General features: G+C 37.6%; 1 protein-coding gene and 1 non-coding gene across 2 annotated transcripts; one reads left to right on the top strand and one right to left on the bottom strand.

Moving 5' to 3' along the window:
• Window positions 1-4,467: 4,467 nt before the first annotated feature.
• zgc:113232 (uncharacterized protein LOC541546 homolog) lies at window positions 4,468-22,085 on the bottom strand. Its single transcript, XM_047599344.1, has 26 exons — window positions 21,857-22,085; window positions 19,253-19,337; window positions 18,664-18,729; window positions 18,357-18,511; window positions 17,322-17,438; window positions 16,877-16,930; window positions 16,707-16,760; window positions 16,278-16,331; window positions 16,137-16,190; window positions 15,387-15,440; window positions 14,382-14,435; window positions 14,150-14,203; window positions 13,907-13,960; window positions 13,503-13,547; window positions 10,860-10,913; window positions 10,721-10,774; window positions 10,051-10,104; window positions 8,754-8,825; window positions 8,166-8,201; window positions 7,383-7,427; window positions 7,236-7,268; window positions 6,643-6,789; window positions 6,060-6,236; window positions 5,749-5,839; window positions 5,308-5,385; window positions 4,468-5,163 (listed from the first exon to the last, which is right to left on the bottom strand). The coding sequence occupies exons 1-26, from the start codon at window positions 21,875-21,877 to the stop codon at window positions 4,958-4,960; spliced, it is 1,968 nt and encodes a 655-aa protein (XP_047455300.1). The 5' UTR covers window positions 21,878-22,085; the 3' UTR covers window positions 4,468-4,957.
• trnap-cgg lies at window positions 18,793-18,864 on the top strand. Its single transcript has one exon. It is a non-coding gene; the product is annotated as a tRNA-Pro (tRNA).

The following is a 22,085-nucleotide window of genomic DNA, read 5'->3' as shown; positions in this document are numbered from 1 at the left end:
GCCATATGCCGAAGTGTCCCGGAGCAAGGCACCTAACCCCCAGCTGCTCCCAGCGCAACCGGCATCGGTGTGTGAATGGGTGGATGTGTCTCTGACTGTAAAAGCGCTTGGAGTACCTTTGAGTAGCAAAGCACTATATAAGAGCAAGACCATTTACCGACGTTATAACTTGGGCACATGATATGTTCAGTTATTATTTATTGATGTCAGTCCTGAGGTTTCCTGAAATCGAGGGAAATCAAGACATCAGTGATTAAGGAAATACACTTACACATGGCTCCTTGTATATCAACGTGATCACGTCAATAATTAACCACATGCCACATATATAATGACAGGACCACACACAGTACTCATAATACTTTTTGTTGTTCATTCTTGATTAGATTTATTTATTTTTAGTTAGTTAACAGCTACAAGAACAGTATAGAACAGGCATCACTCACGCTGATTTTTCCTTTACAGCTGATCATTTATGATAGCAGTTGTTGTTGTTTTCTGAATGAATGAGGCAAAACTCCACTGCCGCAAGAACACCTCTGTTGTCCTTGCCCAATGTAGCTTCTGTGCTTGATAACCCATTTCTGGATACATGTTTGTAATTTATGTTTTGTTTATTGGTGCAGACCTTTGCCTACTTGATCGGGGGTGTTAACCGGTGCACAACTCCATGCAAGACGATGGAAGGTGGACGGATGACCCTTGATTCATGTCGCAGTGTCAATGCGACGGCAGTGTGCCCAAATGTATGTTACACTCTTTTCGATATTAAAAAATAAAGCAGATAATGTAATAAAGTCATATAAATCCAAACTGATAAAGAAGAAACGATTTGGTTGAGGACTAATTTTCATTTATTTGTTCACAGGGGCCTGAAAAAGTGAAAGAGACCAGAATTATCTACCTCCCCAAAGACTGTCCTTCTCATTCACGGAGGGGGGCATGTGGCCATCTCTGTGAGTCCTCTTTATGAACCAGCCAGCATTGATTTCTGACAGTTTTTAAACCAGCGTCTTGATCGAAAGCACTTCATGGACTCCCTTTTCAAGATCGTCTTGTTTTATTCTGCAAGTCAAAATGGAAACGAATTGCAGCTGTAAATATTGTCTTCCACCTGAAGATAATCTTTTTCTGCAGTTTTACAGAGCTATGAGATGACTGAGCACAATGTGCATTACATTTATTATTATATTTATTATGTTCTACTATAATCAGAATAATCAGCCCAATCATGTTGAGCAGATTAACTATTTAAGTGCTTGAGCCGATCACTCTCTTTCTTTGGAATTCATACATACTTTCTGATTCTACAGACACAGAGACACTTCATGTCTTGTTGTGTTGTGACTGATTTTTTGGGCCATGTAAACAGCTACATAGTATATCCAATTATTGTATTCATCATTCGTGTAAACAGTTAAGTCAGAGATTAGACAGAAAAAATCAACGTAGCCACTGTTATTATTTGCTGTGGTTTATTTCATAACAGGCTAGTTTAGTTGCAGTGTAGACATTTTGGAAAGGAAGAGGAGTTAGTGGAGTAAAATTCTAAGGTGCAGTAGTCCCACTTGAGTTAATTTTGATTTCATGGTTGTTCCGTAGTTGATGGGTCTTCCTCTGAAATGAAAGCTTTGTAAGCATTCACCTGTAATGCAATCAGTCATTGGTTTAATTGGTTAGAATGTGTGAACTGCTGGTGAGCTATCTGTTATTTTTCTGTTCACTGTAGCTTCTTCCATTGCCCTGGTACCACTGGCCATCATAGCAGGACTGGTGGTGAAGAAGATGACCTCCTGAAGCATCAGCTGCTTCTACCGCCTATACAGAGCTGTTTTCAAGGTTCTGATCCGCTTTCTTCTGCCTGCTGTCTTTTGCACATATAGAGCCTGTTTCACTACAGCAGACATGCATTATAGCACTTATATAGTAGTATTTATCTCTCAGCTTTTAGTGATGAAGCACTTTATGATCTTTCAAGCACACCCACTTTGGTCTATTTCAGGTCTGATCTAGTATCCCATGTCACTTTATGACAGTTGAATGTCTCTGAGGGTTGCATTTACAAAGAAACCTACCCAAATAAATCTGTTAGAACATATCAAATATAATGCATATTCTGTCCTTAGATGTTCATGTTAGTACTTTCAGTTTAATCAGCTGCTATTTATAGATTCAGATAACCAGCACAGCTAAAACATTGGTAAATACAACCCTCAGAACAAAGTTACTTTACAGTATAGATAAGCTGAAATGAACAATTCAGTAGTCCAAGGTTAGTCCAAATTTATTGTGCCCCACATCAGTTGGTGACTAGTGTGTAATAATTGTAGTGTTTTGAGCAATCTCACTGGTATTTATTAATTTGACTATTTAATTTAATTTAAACTTTAAATTATAGTGCTGTAGTAAGAGCTGTTCTTACAGTTGTTGTGATGGGAGATCATTCGTCCTTTGTAGTTCTTAATGTTGGTTTGGTGTGTCCGTACCATCACCCAGTATGCTCAGGGACATAGAATTGAGGGTGCAGCTTTTCCCAGTTTGATATGTACAAGCCATTGATATTGGGTGCCTAAAAAGCTTAAATGTTTTTTGTTCTTTTTTTTGTTTCTATTTTATCAGGAAACAATGCTCTAGTGAAGGCACTGACTGCATTTGCACTGAAAAATGTATTGCAGTATGTACATTCTGCATAATTTCCTCAATGACACTGAGTCCATGAAATTGGGTTATTAGAAAACAAAAACTAACAAAGGAAGCTCTATTATTATATCAGTAAAGTTCTCACATATTAACTATAAAGGTACTTGGAGGATGGTCAGAGTTCTCGGGTAGAAAAGGGAAACATAGATGAGTGCAGCTTTAATGCCGGTACAAGCCAAATATAATGAAGGAATCTTTTCATTTCAACTTCTTTCTAAAACCAATTGGTCAAACCTATCCGATGACAAACAAAGTAGCACTAATCCTGATAATATTGGCTAGCTTTAATTCATGCTTATCTCAAGTTAAAAATACTATAAGTTCTCTAATAACACTACTCAAAGCCAGTGTGCAGACATCTAAGTAATATTTGTTTAACTTAAGCTGCTAAATGATGTTAAACTACTTTTGCTTAGCCTTCACACTGAAGCTGAAACAACAACTTGTTTTAATAAATAGGCCAATATTTCATTCAACACTTGAACCTTTCAACCTTTGGTATCTTACTTATAAACTGAAAAAACAGAGAGCACACTAAACATCTCATCATGTGTTTTGGGAAGTAATCAGTTGTATTAATCAAATAGATTAAACAGTTGATCAACAATGTAGAAAACCTATCCTAACCTGGTAATTTTGGCCGTTTTAGTCAACAAATATTTGCTGCTTTTCTTTTGTTTGCTATGATTGGACTGAAAAATCAATCATTCTTTCTTGGGCATTTTAAACTTTTTAAACCGACATTTAAATGGACAAAATGGTATACAAAACTATCAATCTTCAATCCATTCTTCTGCCTGTAGTTGGTACTCTACGTACATAGCAACCAAATAAAAATTAAACCTCAGTGCGTGCAAGAGCCACCAATAATGTATCAAAAGCAACGTTAACTGAAAAGAAGCCTACTGTACAATTGCATAACATTAAGGAATCTTACCTCCAATTTTTACCAACTGAATTATCTGACTATATGTTACAGTGACATCAATACCAGCAATATAAGCAATGCAAAAGGGACATTTTTGAAATTTTGCACCATCAACATTCCTACCAAGATGTGAAAGAAAAATGTGAAAAGTGATCTTGTATTGTATAGCCAATCATTACCTCTTCCATATGCTGTGTTTTGCCCTTTGAGACCATGAATTGCTTGTTGATATGACCTAATTTATACTGTGACGTGCTTTTAAGGCCAAAACATCTCTGTAATTCCTTTTCTTGTGCCTTTTGTGCTTTTTTATAAAGATAATAAAAACTCTGGAGTGATACTGTGATGGATTTTTAAAGTGAGCCTGAGACTTTTTTTTATATAGATGTGGATGTCACAGATATAGTTATTTTTCAGCACATGAAAGCTGGCGTGTACACCAACCAGCATGTTAATCAGTACGCGTTTTGCAAGTTGTTGGACCAAAAAAAATAGTTTTAATTTCCAAAAAACTCAACTTAACACCTATTGATACATACATGTATGTAGCTTTAACTTTTATTTGTTTATTTTCTCAAGGGAAAGGAAACCTGCTTCCTGCTTGCATTTCTTTATGTTTCAAATAGTTTTAAGTATTAAGTCCTCTCTCTGGGCCCTTAGAATACAAACAAACAATTATTTGATTAACACATTTCACTGCTAACCTGATAATCAGCTCAACATTCATTTTGTTTTTCGTTTTTATTTGAATTGCTGAGAGGCAAGAATTCTTGTGATTATTTTTCATTAGAATCGAGCATAACCAGTCTTAAAAATGTGACGCCTGACAAAGTGAAGACTCAGATTAAAAAAACATTAGTTTATCTGAAACATATTTCAGAGTACAGTACATGTATTAAAGATTCTTTACAAAATATTTACATAGTATTTATTTCTTGGATAACAGAAAAGAAAAAAAAAACAAATAAAACCAAAAGAATATCAGTGAGGAATAATTTACTGTTTTTAATTAAGCACAACACATTGCCCTAAATTGTAGTGTAAAATAACAGTTTAGATATTTATTATGTATAAACTCTCTAAAGTTTAGATGTTTACCTTGTCTGGTTCAGGTGGAAGGATGATTGCTGCACAGTTCAACATTTTTGTGTGGAGTGCCCCATGGTACTAATCTTGGTCCACTGACTTATTCCTCACAGTTTTTGGCATTAATGTATACAAAAGATTTTTCTCCATTAAAATCCAGCTCCTGTGTTATTACTGAGTCAAACCGTGAAGTTGCCACCAGGTGATCCTCACAAACTATAATCTCAAGGTGGTCCTTGAAACTCAGATTTTTGAACTCCCGGGTCTTTTCACCAGACCCTGTTCTTTGCGCATCACTGGTGCATGAATGCTGCAGTCCCGCACCTCGCAAAATCCTGGCACACCTGCATCACCGATCATACCAGTTTGACCTACTGGACCAGGGAAGCCACGAGGTCCACGGGGTCCCTCCATGCCATCTTTAGGTTCGGCTGGATGACCTGGCAAACCTGGAAGAGGTAATCATAGATTTATAGGCCTGTAGAATAAGTAGTAGAAAGTATTGTCCCTTATTTACAAGGAAACCGTGTCAGACTGGAGGAACGGTGTCAAACACATGTCCTGGTAAATTCAACTGTGAGATAGTGTTTTACCTCTGAATCCTTGCGGTCCATCAAGTCCTGGCAGACCTTTACCTGGATCACCTGCAACGCCTTTAGGTCCCTTCTGACCTGTTCAGAAAGACACACAGAGATTCCAGGAAAAGCTAAAATTGAGGTACTCCTGCAAAATCATCTTTTGACATGCTTTTCAGTTAAAGAAATACTTTATATCCTCAATTACAGTTTCTTAAAATCCAGAAACCTGCAGTATGTTCATGTAAATCCATCGAATAACCAAGTCAAACTGTAATATTCCTGTTCATCTAAGACTAATTATGGATAAAATTAGAGTTTTAGATGATTTAGGATCTCAAATGCAGGAATTAGTTCATTTAGACACAAATTACAAAAATGAAGTAATTATTTAATTGAAAGATAAAAGATTTATGCTCAGAATAAATACATGGTTGTAATATGAAAAGTTGATCTTACCTCTATCACCCTGCGCTCCTTTCTGTCCCTCTAGTCCTCTGTCACCTTGAAGGCCTCTCGCTCCTTTAGCTCCAGCTTTTCCTGCTTTACCCTAAAAGATGAAAAGAAAATGGTGTTAAATTACTCTTAAAATGCAGATTTCTAAACAAGATTGTGAAGAAGCTGATTTAAAATTTTAAATGTGAAAAAAAATAAATAGAATTTGTGTAAATTGTCATCATCATGCACTGAAGACTACTATCCACAGATATGGGGAAATGAGCCAGGTGTTGTTTTCACCACTGCTGTTGTGAGTCAAGAGTGGGACTTACAGCTTTGCCTGGTGCTCCCGGTGGTCCTTTGGCTCCTGGGGGCCCGATGAGGGTACGGTTGTTGGTGGGACATCCCTGGGAGCACTTGGCTTGGATTGAGGAGGCGTACTGGGAGATCTGGGCTGTGACCACCCCTCGGCAGAGCTGCAGGACCTGTTCATCAGTAAGACCAGGACCCTGCAGGACACAGAACACTCTTATCTTCTCTTCATTAACAAGTTATTCAAGGCTCGACTGAATCATAAAATCCTACTGATGAACATCCCCCATCAATAAACCATTAAAAAATATCCTTTCAGACCCAACTAATTATTATTTTTTATTAATATTATATACGATCAATACGTTTTTAGATTAGTTACTTAATACTTAAGTATTACATTAGCATTTAGATTAGTCACTTGAAAAAATTAAAATAAATTAATTGGAAATCATTTCAATCAAAAATTTCAATAAGTGTCTCTGCTACAGTTGATTTACTGAGATGGCAAAAATAACATTTCATTAAAGCCTCTTATGGTCAAAATTAACTTTAAACATCTTTATTCATCTTTAGGGTCTGCACCCTCGCAGTGTTACTCACGGTTGGACCTTGCACCCCTTTGGGTCCTGCTTGTCCTTTGACTCCCGGGTCTCCGATGGGGCCACGCTCTCCTCTGGTCCCCGGGATGCCAGGCGGTCCGTTAGGGCCGGGGCCACCGTCACGACCAACTGAGCCTTTTGGGCCACGCTGATGAAAAAGATGGATGAGAGGATGAGGTAAAGATGCAAGTCTGACCATAGTAATTATTATTATTAGTAGTAGTAGTAGTAGTAGTAGTAGTAGTATTCCAACCGAACTGCAGCTTGGTTAGAAATGATTTGCACTGGGTTTTTTATTTTTATTATATGTGCAAGATATGCGTGATATATATTTTCAAAAATTACACTTCATTTCATGACGTTTATAGATGCTTGATACATATATTTCTGTTTAAACAGTTTCAAACATTTTTGGGCTTTTACTGTTCTTGTTATACCTTTTTAGATTGTGTTCCTAACATTGTGTCAGTGGTTTGTGTTTGTCTCTTTCCTGTTTCAACATGCCCCTATGTGTTCAGAATCTCTTCAGTTGCACCACAGGTGTTCGCATTTCCATGACGCCATGATAAAAAAAAAATTAAATAAAGAAACCACCTGTCCTTTATCTCCCCGATCGCCTACGCTTCCCTGTAAGGCAAAAGGGAACAAAGGAGTTAACAGTGAATCCCAGCAGCCGTGGAATGAGGAAATGAAATGACACGAAAATACGTGGGAGACAGTCTCACAACACCAGTGTTATACCTTTTGTCCTTTGTCCCCTTTAACGCCTTTTTTCCCTGCTGCACCCTGCAAGAAAAACAAAAAAACAAAAAAAACAAAGAGGAAGTTGTCAGATGATGAGGGAAAGTCCCTTCTGTGTTTCACTAACTATAGGTCACGAGACATTCTATAAACAACTGCTGCCTGTAGAAACAGTGGTGCTTCTCTGAAATCTTGTATTTATGGCCAACACAATATGTGCATCTGTAGTACAAGTGGTACACTGGAGGTTAGATTAGAGATGGGTTGCTTAACTAAAGTGGCAGAAAGGATGGATAGTCCAGCCAAGTCCTGTTAAGAATCACTGACAAGAAAGCAAATCCACACACAATGAGAACTCAAGAGGCATGGATGTTTTACATTTTTCACAAGTGTTTCATTTTTGCATGATTTGTATGTGTGTAAAATTTTATGTTCTCATAATCACAATAAAGAATCTTGATGTTTAAAATTTAAAGCTTTGTTAAATCTTTTGTAAAGCTTACAACATCCATGGCTCCCTTGTAAGTCACACTCTGGCTTTGATTGTCAGTCTGAAGCCATTCAATCAGGATTTTTCTCATTTTCTTACTCTTTGACGAGACCTGCTTTTGATGTGCTTTTTATTCATCTCTGTGAATTTGTGCAATACTTCAAAGCCCTAAGACACATTTTGGGTAAGCACCCACTGTCTGTTAGCTGTTTCACTCATGGTGGGCGTCTGTTGTGTCTGTTGCATATTAGTCAGCACACTAATTTATTTACTGTCTTTGTTAAAGAACTCACCTTCTCACCGTCAGGTCCTGTCTCACCTTTGGCCCCCTGGAGGAAAAACAATAAACACACAGTCTAATGTACATTTTGAAGGTTTACATTGAACTGTATAATTTTTCTATATAGTATTGCAAATTTCCAAACATAAGCTGTGACTTGACATGTTGTGTTTCTTAATTTACAGTATGTGATGATATGTAATCACATTGGTGGTATGTAGTCCAGGTTTTGCAGACCAAGTAAGCTTTTCAGCTTTTTTTTGGAAAAAATAAATAAATAATAATAATAATGATGAAATAACTACAACAAATGCAACAGATTAAACAAGTATATGTATGTATGCTTGTTTGTAGGCATTCATGTATAGTAAGTGAGAAGTGAATACATCCATTGTAAACCAGTTTGTGTGTTGTTGTTGTTAGTCATTCCCTGCTATGATGTGTTCAGAGCTGTGAAAAGAATTCCTACTTTTCCACAACTCATACTGTGATAAGAGCCTGAAGGCAACTGATATGCAATAAAAGACAGAACTAAACCTAAATATAAAAAGATGCAAGTTCTATGGTTGTTGTTATTGTGTGAAGTGTTGTGTCCACACACCGTTTGGCCCTGGAGGCCCTTTGGTCCTAGTTTTCCTGGTACACCAGCATCTCCTTGTTCTCCTGCAGCTCCCTTGTGGACAATCAGAAAAGTATTTCATTTTGTGATTTGTGTATTTTTTGTGTTAGCCATTATTTGATCTCTTCCTTCTTCTTCTTATTGCAAACCCTTTACAATATGTAATATCTACTAAGTTGGGATAATACTGACATAATATCAAATTGTAAATATAAACAAAAACACAAGATCACTTTCACTGAATGTAACGAAGCACTGTAGACAGATAAACATTCAAGGAAGTTGAAGGCCTTACTGATTGAGCCCCTCTGGGCAAGTCCCTTAAAGCCAATAAATGTCAAACTTCAAATAAATATAAATTGGTTTTGGTATGATCGTTTATTTATCAAGTTTATATCCTCCAATGCATAAGTGTCTTTTGGTGTGCCATATGGTTCTATAGTAGACCTGATCTGATCTTCACACATGTATATATATGCTTAATTTCAGATCTATCTGACCATCGACCTAATAATCTACCTATCATTTAAAAAAAATTATGATTTTAACTCTGTTAAACTTTTGCATTTTCATACGCTCTGTAAATTAAAAGAAAAGCCTAAGAAGGTGTCCTAGACTTGAGTATGGATAAAGAATATATTCTGTTTCTCTTCTGGTTGTATTTCTGATCAACAACTGGCAATTTGTTTTTGTTTTTTCTTTTCCACGTAGGGACAATCCCTTTTCTAGTTTCAAAGGTCAGTGAGAGTGACCACATGTCAAAATAAGGTGCTAAGCAAAAGGGAAAATTTCTCAAGTTGTTTTGTAGTACTGGTTGTCACAGCTGAAGAGATGTGAAACTTCTTTTAATAATGTGTCTTAAATGACATAAATACGTCCCCCATGAGGGCATGTGTGTCACAACATGTGTTGTAGGGCCTTCCCACGGTGATTCAAGAGAAAACAGAAAGACTGGTTTCACTTCCTGTGATAATGACTAATACAAATGTCAGGACTTCCCACAGATCTAGAATAACATGTATTTAAAGCACCCTCTGACTGGTTTAAAGAGCAGAGTTATCAAAACCAAAGCAACAAGAGGATCATGATTAAAGCCATAGCCTGGGTCAAACTCCAAAACATGTTGGCCTTTTGTTAAATTATATAATCAGCACAAGATGATATAGATATGTCACTAGGAACTATTACACAATGTGTCATAGGTTTTTAGACTTAAAACATGACATACAGCTGAGTTTATGTGAACATCGAATGGATGCTCCCAATTCTGCTCACTCACCACAAAGCCCACTCTGCCTCGAGGTCCCCGGACACCACGATCCCCTTTATTGCCCTGCAGAAGAAGAATAGAAGATAGTGTAAATTGTACTGTATTATCAAATGTCTTGATTGTGAGTGTGTATTTGACTGTATTTTAACACATTATGATACTTCTTCAGCTGTATCATAACATTTCTGAATATAAATAATGTAGATGTTGTAATCTAGACACATTTCTGCTGTGTAAAGGGAGAATTCACAGACAGAAACTCTTTACTTAGATTTGGTTTTATCAGGTCCTGCAATCCTGGTATTTTCTAGACTCAATGTGACTCAGAAATTCAAAACTGAAATGAAGATAATATAAGTAGAATCACTGTGTAATCAGTAAAATGATTGTACAATCAATCAATTAGAAACTAAGCTGTCCAACAAAACAAACATTCAGCATTATCCAGGACAAGATCTATGCAGCTAACAATAAGTTAAAAGTTGTGGTTTCATAAAACTGATTGGATTAACACAGGATTTTGAACAATTTTGGAATTAAGATAATTTCAGCAGCCACTGTGCAGTGTTTTATTGTTACAAGTAGGAAAGAAGATTTCTGGATGTGCAGCCCTTTGTTTTTCATCTATTTAACAGCAGTGGCTCATGGATTAGTGCAGTTTTTGAGGATCTATTATTACCTTGGTACCAAATGGTCCGGGCTCTCCCATCAACCCCGGCACTCCTATAGGACCCTGATGAGGCAAAAAGCACAATAAAAGATGTATAGATGACTGAGCGGTGTGCAGAGATTCATCACTCTAAAGATAATCCACTCACATCTTCTCCAGGGTCACCATCACTTCCTGGAAGGCCATCTTGACCTCGAGTTCCCTGACAGAAAGAGAAGAACAAGGAGGATATAGGCCCACTGAAAATGCAACACAGGTTATAAGAGTATGGCTTTATTAAGGTTGGATGGCAAAAGTTGAAATGAATCACAAAATGCTGCCATATATGAAAATGTTTCTACTTTGACCAAAACACTCGGTCAAGGCTCAGCTCCCTACATCTGCCTACACTGGCCTTTGTCTGCAGATTTATTTTGGTCTTAGCTTAGCTTAGTTATGTACCTTTGTAAAAAGGTTAGATTAGAGTAAAAATAACTACTCTAACCTATAAAAGACACAGTGATCCAGTATTAAAGCCAGCTCAACAAAATCAACTGTAAACCTGTGTACTATCTCTCATATTCTCAAAACTGAGGACGATTTTCTCCAATCTAAAATATATTATTATTTGTTGATCTCAGCCCTGACATTAGTTAAACCTGCACAAAATTCACATTATAACTCCAGCCCTGGAAGTTTCAATATGCACCATAATCTCTGGCAATAAAGGTAAATGAAGACATCAGTGAATGAGGAAATACTTGACTTAATCACATGCTGCTCCTTCTACATCAACATGACCACATAAACAAGTACCCACATACTGATAGGTTATTTAAGGCAGAATCACACTAGTGTACTCGGATTAAATCCTTTCATTTGTACATTCATACTTAGATTTATTTACTGTTCAGTAAGTTCAATGGTTAAAAGGACAGACTACTGTAAAATGCTAAGTTTAAGTCAAAGTCAGATTGGTAGAAAATTGATTTTTGAAAGTGTATTTTTCTTTATTTGTACAGAGCTTAAGGTATCAGAGGACACTGGGAAATTTCAGAAACTAGTCCATGTGCTTTAGGGAGTGACAAAAGATTATGACTCTACAATGTGTGACTTGTAGCTAGTTCCTGTTTCTACATCATTCCGTGTGACGTCTTACTTTCTTTTTCTTTTATCAACTGGGAAAGCATTTTTGGAAATTTTCTAACGTGAACTGTAGTGTTAAGACAAACAAGTCTGTATTATGAGATAAGAGATTAAAGTCCCTCAAGACTGTGAAAACAGTCATTTCAAAATGTGTAAGATACACAAGATTCAGAAATGAGAAGTAGAAATTTTCCATTCTTTCTTTCAGCAAAAAAAAAAAAAAAATCATTTTACAGGGTTTGTACCTGCCGAAAGTGAAATACCACACTGACTCACTAAATTTAAATTTTTCACCCTGATAACAAGATTAAACAAATGTCCTGTTTCTAAATGTCTGTACAGAAGGTCAGATGAGACACATGCAAAGATGACTTGTCCTTGTGATTTGTTTAGTGGCATGATCACCTGACGTAACATGCTGTTGTTGTTTGTTATGTCAAGACAACAAATACATTTATTTAACAAAAAACAAACAAACAAAAAAAACATTTAAAATAAATCAAGACTATAGATGAACATCCAGTAAATGGATTTTGACATTGTTAAAATGTTAAGGTCCGAAATAAGATTCAACATTAAAGGAGAAGAGAGAATTCACCACTTTTGTCATCCCAGAGGTGACGCCAGTTCCAGACACTGGACAGATGTGTTGTTCCAGAATACATAATAGTTTATTTAAGTTTCCTGTTCCTTCATGGACTGGATGAATGAGATAACAATTAGCGAGTAAGGTGTATTTTGCTATCTTTAGAAAGACTAAAGTCAGCTGTTCGATGTTCATTCCAGTCTTTATGCTAAGCTAAATTAACCACATCCTGACAAAAACCTCCTTACCGAATAAACTGGTCTGCCCTCCTCCATTTTTCCACATTTTTGTAACCTTCTCAATGTGGTAAAAACCAAAAAAGGTTCTATGTTGCATATTGATCAATAGCTTTGCAGCAAGTGACTTATATTTACTGTGATAATGTTTTATTCTGAATCTTCTGACTCTCAGTGTCAACATGTAAATAAATGTATTCTAATTCTGATTCCAGACTCATTGTTTTGTTTTACACTGTGAGTCATATTATTTGATTTCATTTTGTTTTGTTTTTTATTGCTAATTCACAAGTTCAGCTAAGCTTTATCTAGCTTCTGCTGGATAAAGACAGTGATAATCCACTTAGGAATTTAGAGGGCTACCAGGTCACTAGTTTCCTCAACATTTCCCTGGCGTCCCGTATGAACTTTGTAGGTCATCTGGAAACCAAAACTCCACTTTACCACCACAAATGCACCATCTCTACAACCACATACAAGATCTTTCCTTCAGGACTACAATTTTGAGGCATGTCTCAGCCTCGTGACACAACACACCAAATTTCACTTTGATCCATATCTTTCCAGACTCATAATGTATTTGCAATGACCACTTCAAAAGAAATGAATAAAAGGTATTTTCTTCAGCAGTTGAGCTCTTAATTAGCACAGTTATGGTCAAAGTAACCTTTCAAGTCTAAAATCTAATCACTTCATCCTTGAGTCCAAGTATATGGGGGGTGAATGGGGTTCCTGTGACACCGCCTTTACAACAACAGGACAAACGGGTTGACTGACAAAAAAAAAAAAAAAAAAAATGAAACAAAATGAAAAAGCATTAAGGGAATTTTCTGTGAGTCTGTACCTTTGGTCCACTTGGCCCAGTCCCTCCTGGTTGACCGGGGTAACCCTGAGGAGCACAAGAAAATAGATTATAAAAAACACAAAAATGAAGGAACTTGTCATTTCATCAATAGCAGTTTATTCACCAGCTCTAGGTTCAGTTAAACTTGTGGGGCACAGAGCAGAAATGTTGAGAGAAAAAAAAAAGCAAGAAACAGATGTCACCACTGTACATTAACGGACAAGCCCTAACCAAGGCACATCCAAAAATAAATAAATATATTCTGTGCTCACAATATCCCTTGTTGTGAGTCTGCCTTTATATTAATCACTGTATATTAATTATATTAATCTTTGCATTTGATTAAATGTGCAGTATGTGAATGATGAAAGAATGATAGGATAAGGACTGATGAGGTAGCTTACAGTGTAGCCTCTCTCTCCGACGTCACCTGGAAACCCAGGTGCTCCTATCTGACCCTGTGGGAAGAGACAGATCATCAGAGACAGTTTAGGGACTATCAACCTCTGCTGGTCAGTAGGAGGAAATGAAGCGACAGATATAAAGTTTTCCCCCCGAACACAGAGGAATATACAGACTTTGGAAGTATTCATTATCAGGTTAAGAGATAAAATCAACTGTGTGCAGTAGATGTTTGATTTCTATACCTTCTGTCCCTCTCGGCCCTGAGGACCCTCTTTTCCTTCGTCACCAGCGGACCCCTGAAAATAAAACATACGTAAGAGGGCATAAAATAAGTTAATAAAACCAAGATGCATATTAAACACATCTGGTGTTGTATGGCTGACAGAGACATATGATAAATACTGTTTTGTTTTTGTGTAAATATGAAAAGGTCCAACAATGATACAACCCATTTAAACAGGGTCACTCCTTTACCTTGATACCTTTGCCCCCTTTTGGTCCTGTGGGACCTGCATCACCACGAGGACCCTGGAATGAAGAAAAGATGGACGTAAATAATAAAAACAAAATACATGGACTCCAGAGGAGTAATAATGAATAAAAGATGGAAGTAAAAATGCCCAACATGACATAAAAAGCATTAATTGTCTGCATATATTAGCATAATATGTACTATATAACATTTCATATAATATTTTATTATGGTTATGGTTATATAATGGTATAATGGTTCTGTTGGTGCTTGAGCCAAGGCCATGAAATAAGGCGATGAACATTAAATAAGGTTGTTTATATTTAAGGTCAGACGGTTTGGTTGACTGTGGGCTGGTAAATCCCCAAAGTCACAGCCAGACTTTTTTTATTTGCAACACCACTCCATTTAGTTGTTAATGACATGAGGTAACATGCCCCCTAAACCACCTAAACTCTAGGGGATTTCCAGTGATAACAACACCAGCTAAAGACTATCCGGTTCGCACATGCTGACAGGTGGCGTCATCCTAACATCCTCCTTTCCTTCCAGTGCACCTGTCCTGTACACAGCTACTCAATGAGAAGTGGAGCATGGTTGCAATAATCCTCTCGCTTTTAAATTTCTCAGGATAGCTGCCTGTTCTTATTTTAAGATTTACTTAATTTTGGTTCAAGTAAGATCAGAGCTTTGCAGTTTACTTTTTCAATAACAAACCTCAACCTTTTACTTGTTAGTTAATTCATTCACAATCTTATCTACATTAATTCCTTTAGATCTTCTATTGGTCAGACATCTTAAGTTCTGTCTCTACTACTAAACAGAAAACTGAAGTGAATAGCGTGAAGTATGTGTGAGGGTGGCATTAACAATGGGACCTACTACTGTTGGATTTTCTCTGGCGGAGGAGTAACTCTAACAGTTTGTGCTTATTCAGTGCAGTAAAAGACACATTTCAGTAAAGCGTTCCACCACAGACATGCTGAGAGGTGGCTGTGTTTCCTTACAGTCTCACCAGGAGCTCCGACACCTCCACGGGGTCCCTCCATACCGATGTCACCCTGCCGACAGGAAGAGACGCCACATTTATTAAAGCGTAACCTACAGGTTTATCGCAGCAAGACCAGTTTCACAAAGAGCTGCTTCGATTACAATAGATGTCTACATTTATCTGTTACATAAGGCTCAAAATGAACAATAATCTGCTAAATTGACTTCTTTCTTTCAGCGAACAAAGTTTTGTGGGAAGAACAGTTGTGAGGATATTTTACAGGGACCATTCAGCAAAGACGTTCAAAACAAAGAACCACAATTAAAATCTGGCACACACTACAAAGACAAAAAAGTGAAGACACCAAAGGAACGTTTTATGGACACTATAGTGATGCTAAAGGTGTATGATGGGATGTTTGATGAGCCTTTTTTGGTTTGAGTTGTGGTTTAACTTGGGGGTTGGGTGGTTAAACGTTTAAACTTAAAGGAAGTTTTTGTCGTCCCATCAAGAACTAGATGCCAGTATGATCACACAGTTAACATCAGGACAGGGCGTGTACTAAATCAATGAAAACAATCAGCAAAGTGAAGAAGATGTGTGTTGCCTGGTCACCTGAAGAAACTTGGTGCCAATAAACACATCTGCTAAACTTCCACAGGAGCTCAAAGGTTGAACAAAAAGATAGTAAATAGTGTCCAGAACTCACTAGAGTGCTCACTCAGATGATTTGACACGCATTTAACACATGTGAATGTGTGCCTACCTTCAAACCCAGCTCTCCACGGTCACCTGAGGCTCCGATAAGTCCTGGTTCTCCCTGTCAGATGCAGTTAACACATTTGTTAGTTTAAAACGGTTTCAAAAATACTCTGAAAAAGATTCAAATGTTGCCTGATTAACTCACCATGGCCCCAGAGAACCCAGAAGCTCCTTCTTCACCTTCAGCACCTACATCACCCTGCAAGCGAAGATCAAAGGTCAGAACTAAACAAAAAAGGTCCAAAAATTGTATTGTCAAATAAAATGAATAACTGTATTTACATTTAGTTGAAAAACAAAGTGAATAAACTGCTACTATTTTGTCACAGGGTTCAGATCTAGTTTTCATCTTATTTTACTGTACTGCCCAAACCACAGTCATCATTCAAACCATAAAACGTTTTCACATTTCTTCTTGCTTTTACTTTTACTTCATCCCCTTTCATTAATTTCCAGGGTTATTCTTTCTACCTTCACTTTCAGTTTTCATTTATCAGAAGTTTACTGTAGACTTACACACACTGCCATACCTGGCAGTAAGAAGTGTGTCAGCACTATAACTTGATTTACTCACGACTGGTCCGGCATCTCCTCCTCTTCCCTGAACCCCTTTGGTTCCTTTATATCCCTAAAATACAAAGCACAGAGATAAAATTACTAATTAAAATGCAAATTGAGGTCGACATGCAGTTGCCTTTTCATTTGCATAAACGATAATATTGTAATTCTGATTCAAACTTTTACCTCTCTGCCTTGTGTTCCTGGGCCTCCGGTTTTACCCTGCAGGCCCCTGGATCCCTGAAAAAAAGAAAAAGAAGAACCTGAAGTCCTCAAGCGTCTTTTTCAAACAATATGAACAGATTATGATGAAAACCACAATGACTGTAGTGTTCAACAATCATGACAATATAATATAATGCAGTTAAAACAACAAACATTTATATATAATATTAAAAATAAACTTATGGGGACAGGACTCAATACAAAATTCCCTCAGTGATCAGAAATACAGTAATATATATTTGCAAAGGACAATTTCTTAAAATCACCTGGGATGAAAGAAAGCAACAGCACCTCTATCAGGTCATGCAGTCTGATGCTTTTAGAAGCCAATAAGGGACAGTTTCATGTGCTTTTACCTGGCAGCAGCTCACAATCACACAACTATGTGACATAAAGAGTCAGTAACCTTTGGTCCTGCGAAGCCAGCGAATCCAGGCTCACCGGGTTCACAGTCGCACTCCGTCGGCCTCTCCTCCCCGAGTGCCGCGTCAATCCCCGACTCCTCTGAGGTGTCGTAGGGCAGCTACAACACAACATTATCAAGTGCATAATATACATAAAAATACAATTTCAACCAACTGAAGCAAAGCTGTAACATTGCTTTAAAGCATGTCTGCTCTTATATGAACAATTCACAAACCTGCCCAAGATTCCTGTTATACTCACAAACTGTCACAGATCATCAGCTATGTGTTATATTACTAGACCCTACATGTTTCCTTCCGCTTGATGTATGTATCTATGACAGAAGTTTGTTTATCTTGTTTCTCCTGCTCTTCTTTTCTCTCTATCTTCTCTGTTTCTACCCGGCTGGCCTTCGGCAGATGGGTCCCTCCATATGAGCTGGGTTCTGCTCAACTGAATTGAATTGAATTGAATATGAATTTTCCACCTTCAAATACTGTAGTCCTTATTGTGTTGACCATAGACATATGGTGTTGACCATATGAATGGCGACCTCTTGTGGCAGAAATGACATCAGTGGACAATAACATTGACCAACATAATGTAGTTTAGATAGATAGATAGATAGATAGATAGATAGATAGATAGATAGATAGATAGATAGATAGATAGATAGATAGATAGATAGATAGATAGATAGATAGATAGATAGATAGATAGATAGATAGATAGATACTTTCTTTCCATTTGCCAGTATTTTTATTTTATAAAATAATTTTATATATCAAATATTATATAACAAATTTTGCCTGGATCTATAAAAGCACATGGTCTTGGAGTTTGGTTTCTTTGTTTGTTTTAGTATTGCAGTAATTGAAATATTAATTTTTACTCCCTTTGCGAAAACCAAAATAGAAATCAAATGTCTACTCTTTCATCACAACTAGGCCTCATTCTCATGATGCTCCAGAGCTGCTTCTAGATGGACCTTGTGGTGAGAATGAAATTGCTTCTTGTCAGCCCTCAGTTGTCTAACCTGCATGGTCTCTTTGTCCTCCTTGGCGTAGTGGGACTCAGTGGTGGTGGCGTAGGGGAAGGCGTCCTCAGTGATCATGGTGACCTGGGTGGGAGCAGGACCGTACGGATCATACTCCCCCTCATCGTAGCTGGGAGTCGGCTCAGGTGGATACTCTGAGGAAACATTGTTCCAGCATTTATTTGGAGCTTTTGAAGTAGTGATTCTAGTTTTCACTTTGAATCACTAATTGAAACAGTCAAGGTGTGCTTTCTGCTTCACTTGCAACCAGTCCATCAGTCAGGACAGTGAGGCATGCCGGGCTCACCTGGTTGAGGAGAGGCTAGGTTGTAGTGGTCGACAGCAGACGACTCCTCATAGGTGCGGTCCTCACCTGAACAGATGTGTAAAGAAACATGATGAGAGCTGAATCTGTGGGCTCCTGAAAACTTTACATGGCTCGTTGGTCTAGGGGTATGATTCTCGCTTCGGGTGCGAGAGGTCCCGGGTTCAAATCCCGGACGAGCCCTAAGTTTGGAAGAAGTGACCTTCAAATAACAATGCTGCCTCCACAGACAGAAAAAGACAAATTCAAATGATGACTTCCAACTGAGAGAAGTGACGGCTTTCAGGAAGAACACTTTTTAATATGCATCATTTGTGCTTGTAGATGCTTATTTGAAATTTTAGATCATGTCAAAACCTTTTATTTCTTTATTCAAGCAGATTAAGTTAGAAAGTAACTAAAACATGTCAGAATATTTTTGATGTTTGCTGTTCGACAGTTCCACATTTCTCCACTCATTCATCTGCATGTGCTGTTCCTCAGACTAGTGTCTGTAAAACAGGGATCGCTAGCTGCCTATGAGACAGCTTATCTAAATGTGTGAGTCCTGTTTGTATCAGGCAGCTCTGACCTGAGTGGTATCCAGAATATTCCTCCTGGCATAGAGAAGAGACGACACACAGCATGAACACAAGCAGCCCTGAGAGGAGCGACGCCTGCAGGGAAAAGAAGAAATCCCAAATCAGTGCAAATCAGCTCCAGCATATCATGAACTCCAGAATTAAGGTAATAACAGCTGCTGTGTCAGTAAGTGTACAGGAATAAAGCTTCTTTAGGTGAGAGAGAACAGAAGAACCTATAACTGAAGATGGTGTTTGATCATCTATTTGTGATCTTTGTCTCTCTATGTAAACATCAGTACCCAGCATTTAGATTTCTTTTGGGGTTGTTTACATATTGCCACGTGTTTTATATTGTCAGTGCTCTCCCACCTCTTGAACTGCACTAAATCAATTATGTCACTGTGTCATAATAACACACACTAGTGGTATACACTGGGTAGAACGACATGGACTGAAAATCAACTTTTTATGCACCTTTTTCAGCAGGAGATGATAAACTTTTCACAGTTTATCATCTCCTGCTGTAAAGGAAAACGATCTTGGACTAAATGAACTACTGCATAAAAGTCAGACATGTAACAGTAAACATTAAAAATACATAATACTGACCATATGACTAAGATTTAGGGGCTAGTCATATAAAACCATAACCACTAAGATTAAGGTAAAACAAACTAAACAAAAATGATCTCAGACTCATGACAATGTTCCTTTGGAGTCAAAACAGAAAAAAATTACACACGGTATAAAGTTAGGAAGTCTTTTTTGTCCCATTAACGTCTCATAAGATTCACAGTCTGGGACACTTTTACTGAAACTTTCCATGTTTTCTGTCAGCTTTCAAACTCCTAGGAGGAAGATGAACACTGAAGTGTTCTGTGCAACAAAAAATGACCTCTACTGATGGATCTCAGAGCAGACCGTATGGCATCAGAGAGGGTCAGAGTGGTGTCCAAAAAGCATTTCTTCATTTTAAAAGACTCTGGTCGCCCTGTGGCATTACTGGCATTTGGGTGAGAATTAAACAAACTGAGAGGTTCCTTTGTCGCGATTAAAACCACTGAGCTCTTCTCAGGCTCATCTCACATTCCTGAGGTTTCACTGTGAGCCTGAACACCAATAACGGAGGGAAAACCTACACATTTAACCACAGAAGCTGCATGAATAAGCGTAGACATGAGATCAATAAACTGAGTGCTGAAGGGGACAGAGTTGAACATAACCATTGAACATTTGTTCTATGTCAAATCTTAAATTGGGGTTGTTTGTTTGTTTATAAATTTAAAAACAACTCTTGATTTGTTTGTTTAAAAGTGTAATTTAATGAAATTTCATTTCTTAGTGAGTAAATAACTAATTATTTGTGAAATACAGACCTGAGATAAAGAAAAGCCAACACCCAACAACATTTAATAAGAACACAAGCCGAAGCTCTGTCAGGCCCAGGTGAGGGTATGATATCCTCTAAATAAACACACACTTCAGGTTAATTTGGGCACAAATCTAAAAGATCTGCTGTAACAGTATCAGTAGAGAAGGTATGCTGTGGTAAAAATGACCTGTAGGACCCCTGGGGAACTGAGGTGAGAAACTTCCTTCATCTGCTGCAATCTGTCATATTCTACATATTTCGTGGGTTCTCGCGGACTAATTCAGATGAAGAGCAAAGCTTTTTTAGTCTATTTTAGTTCACACATATACTCATTTGTAAATGTAAAAAAAAATAAAAAAATAAAAAAAAGTACAAAGGAACCAGATGACACAAATTAAATGAATTAAAATCATGTTTGTCTTCTCTGGAGTAGCAAAATCAAATGCAATAATAATGGATTTTCTAACATTTCCCAGTTCCTTTGTTTTAATGAAGAAACAGTGAGCAGCAGAAAATTATCTTTAAAACTTTATAAGACAATTTTAAGACCAAATGTTTTAAGGGTGATAAATATTTTATACGTGGGTGAAACGTCTGTGCAGGCCAATATTAATATTCTTACACAGGTGGAAGCTGACGGGTAAGTAATAACAAAATATAAATATAAAATCAAAAACCCTTCAAACGTTGACCAACGGATATTCAAGCTTAACATTTATCTACTCTTTATTCAAGAGTTAACCCGGCTAGTTTCTTCAGTCGGTAGGTGACAAACCTATGCTACTGCGGCTACGCTCAGTCTGGTCCACAAAAAAAAACATGCATTCATTCATTTTCACATTGAATAAAGTAATGATTTATAATGAACATATAATACAAAAATGAAGAAAAAAGGAGAACAATATTTACATGTTCAAAACGGAGTAGGAAGAAGCCTCACGTTTAGTTAATCCTACCTCTTCTCCATTTAACATTTACTTCCTGTGTTTTTTTTCCCCTTTTCACACGAACATAAACATGGTCATGTGTTTTTCCCTATACTCGGTTAACACCATGTGTTTGTACCGCTGCTTACACTTACTCACAGTTGGACATTGCTTTAGTTGCCGGCCTGTTCTACAAAAGAAAATAATCACTTCCATTTGAATGAAACATTTAAAATGACACCTTTTAAACACCCAAGAACATAAAACGGCCCAACCTGCCTGCTCTCTGTCAAACCCCAGCCGTCCCCTCTTACCTTGTCACTAGAGGCTACCATGGTGCTGCAGAGTCAGTCCCCTCAGACCAGACCAGATCCTGCTCAGGATGCTTCCAGGACACAGAGAAGGGCAAAAACAACCTGATGTAGCTTTCCCTGAGCACTGCACCTCACAGCGTTATCATTCCGACGGTTTCTCCCTGTCCTCTCTGTCTCTCTAGGATCCCTCGGGTTCCCAGGCACTAACGGGATCCTCTCAGTCTTTCTT

Source organism: Mugil cephalus, chromosome 11 (assembly GCF_022458985.1).
Source record: "Mugil cephalus isolate CIBA_MC_2020 chromosome 11, CIBA_Mcephalus_1.1, whole genome shotgun sequence".
Taxonomy (NCBI): domain Eukaryota; kingdom Metazoa; phylum Chordata; class Actinopteri; order Mugiliformes; family Mugilidae; genus Mugil; species Mugil cephalus.
This window is presented reverse-complemented; position numbering and strand designations above follow the sequence as displayed.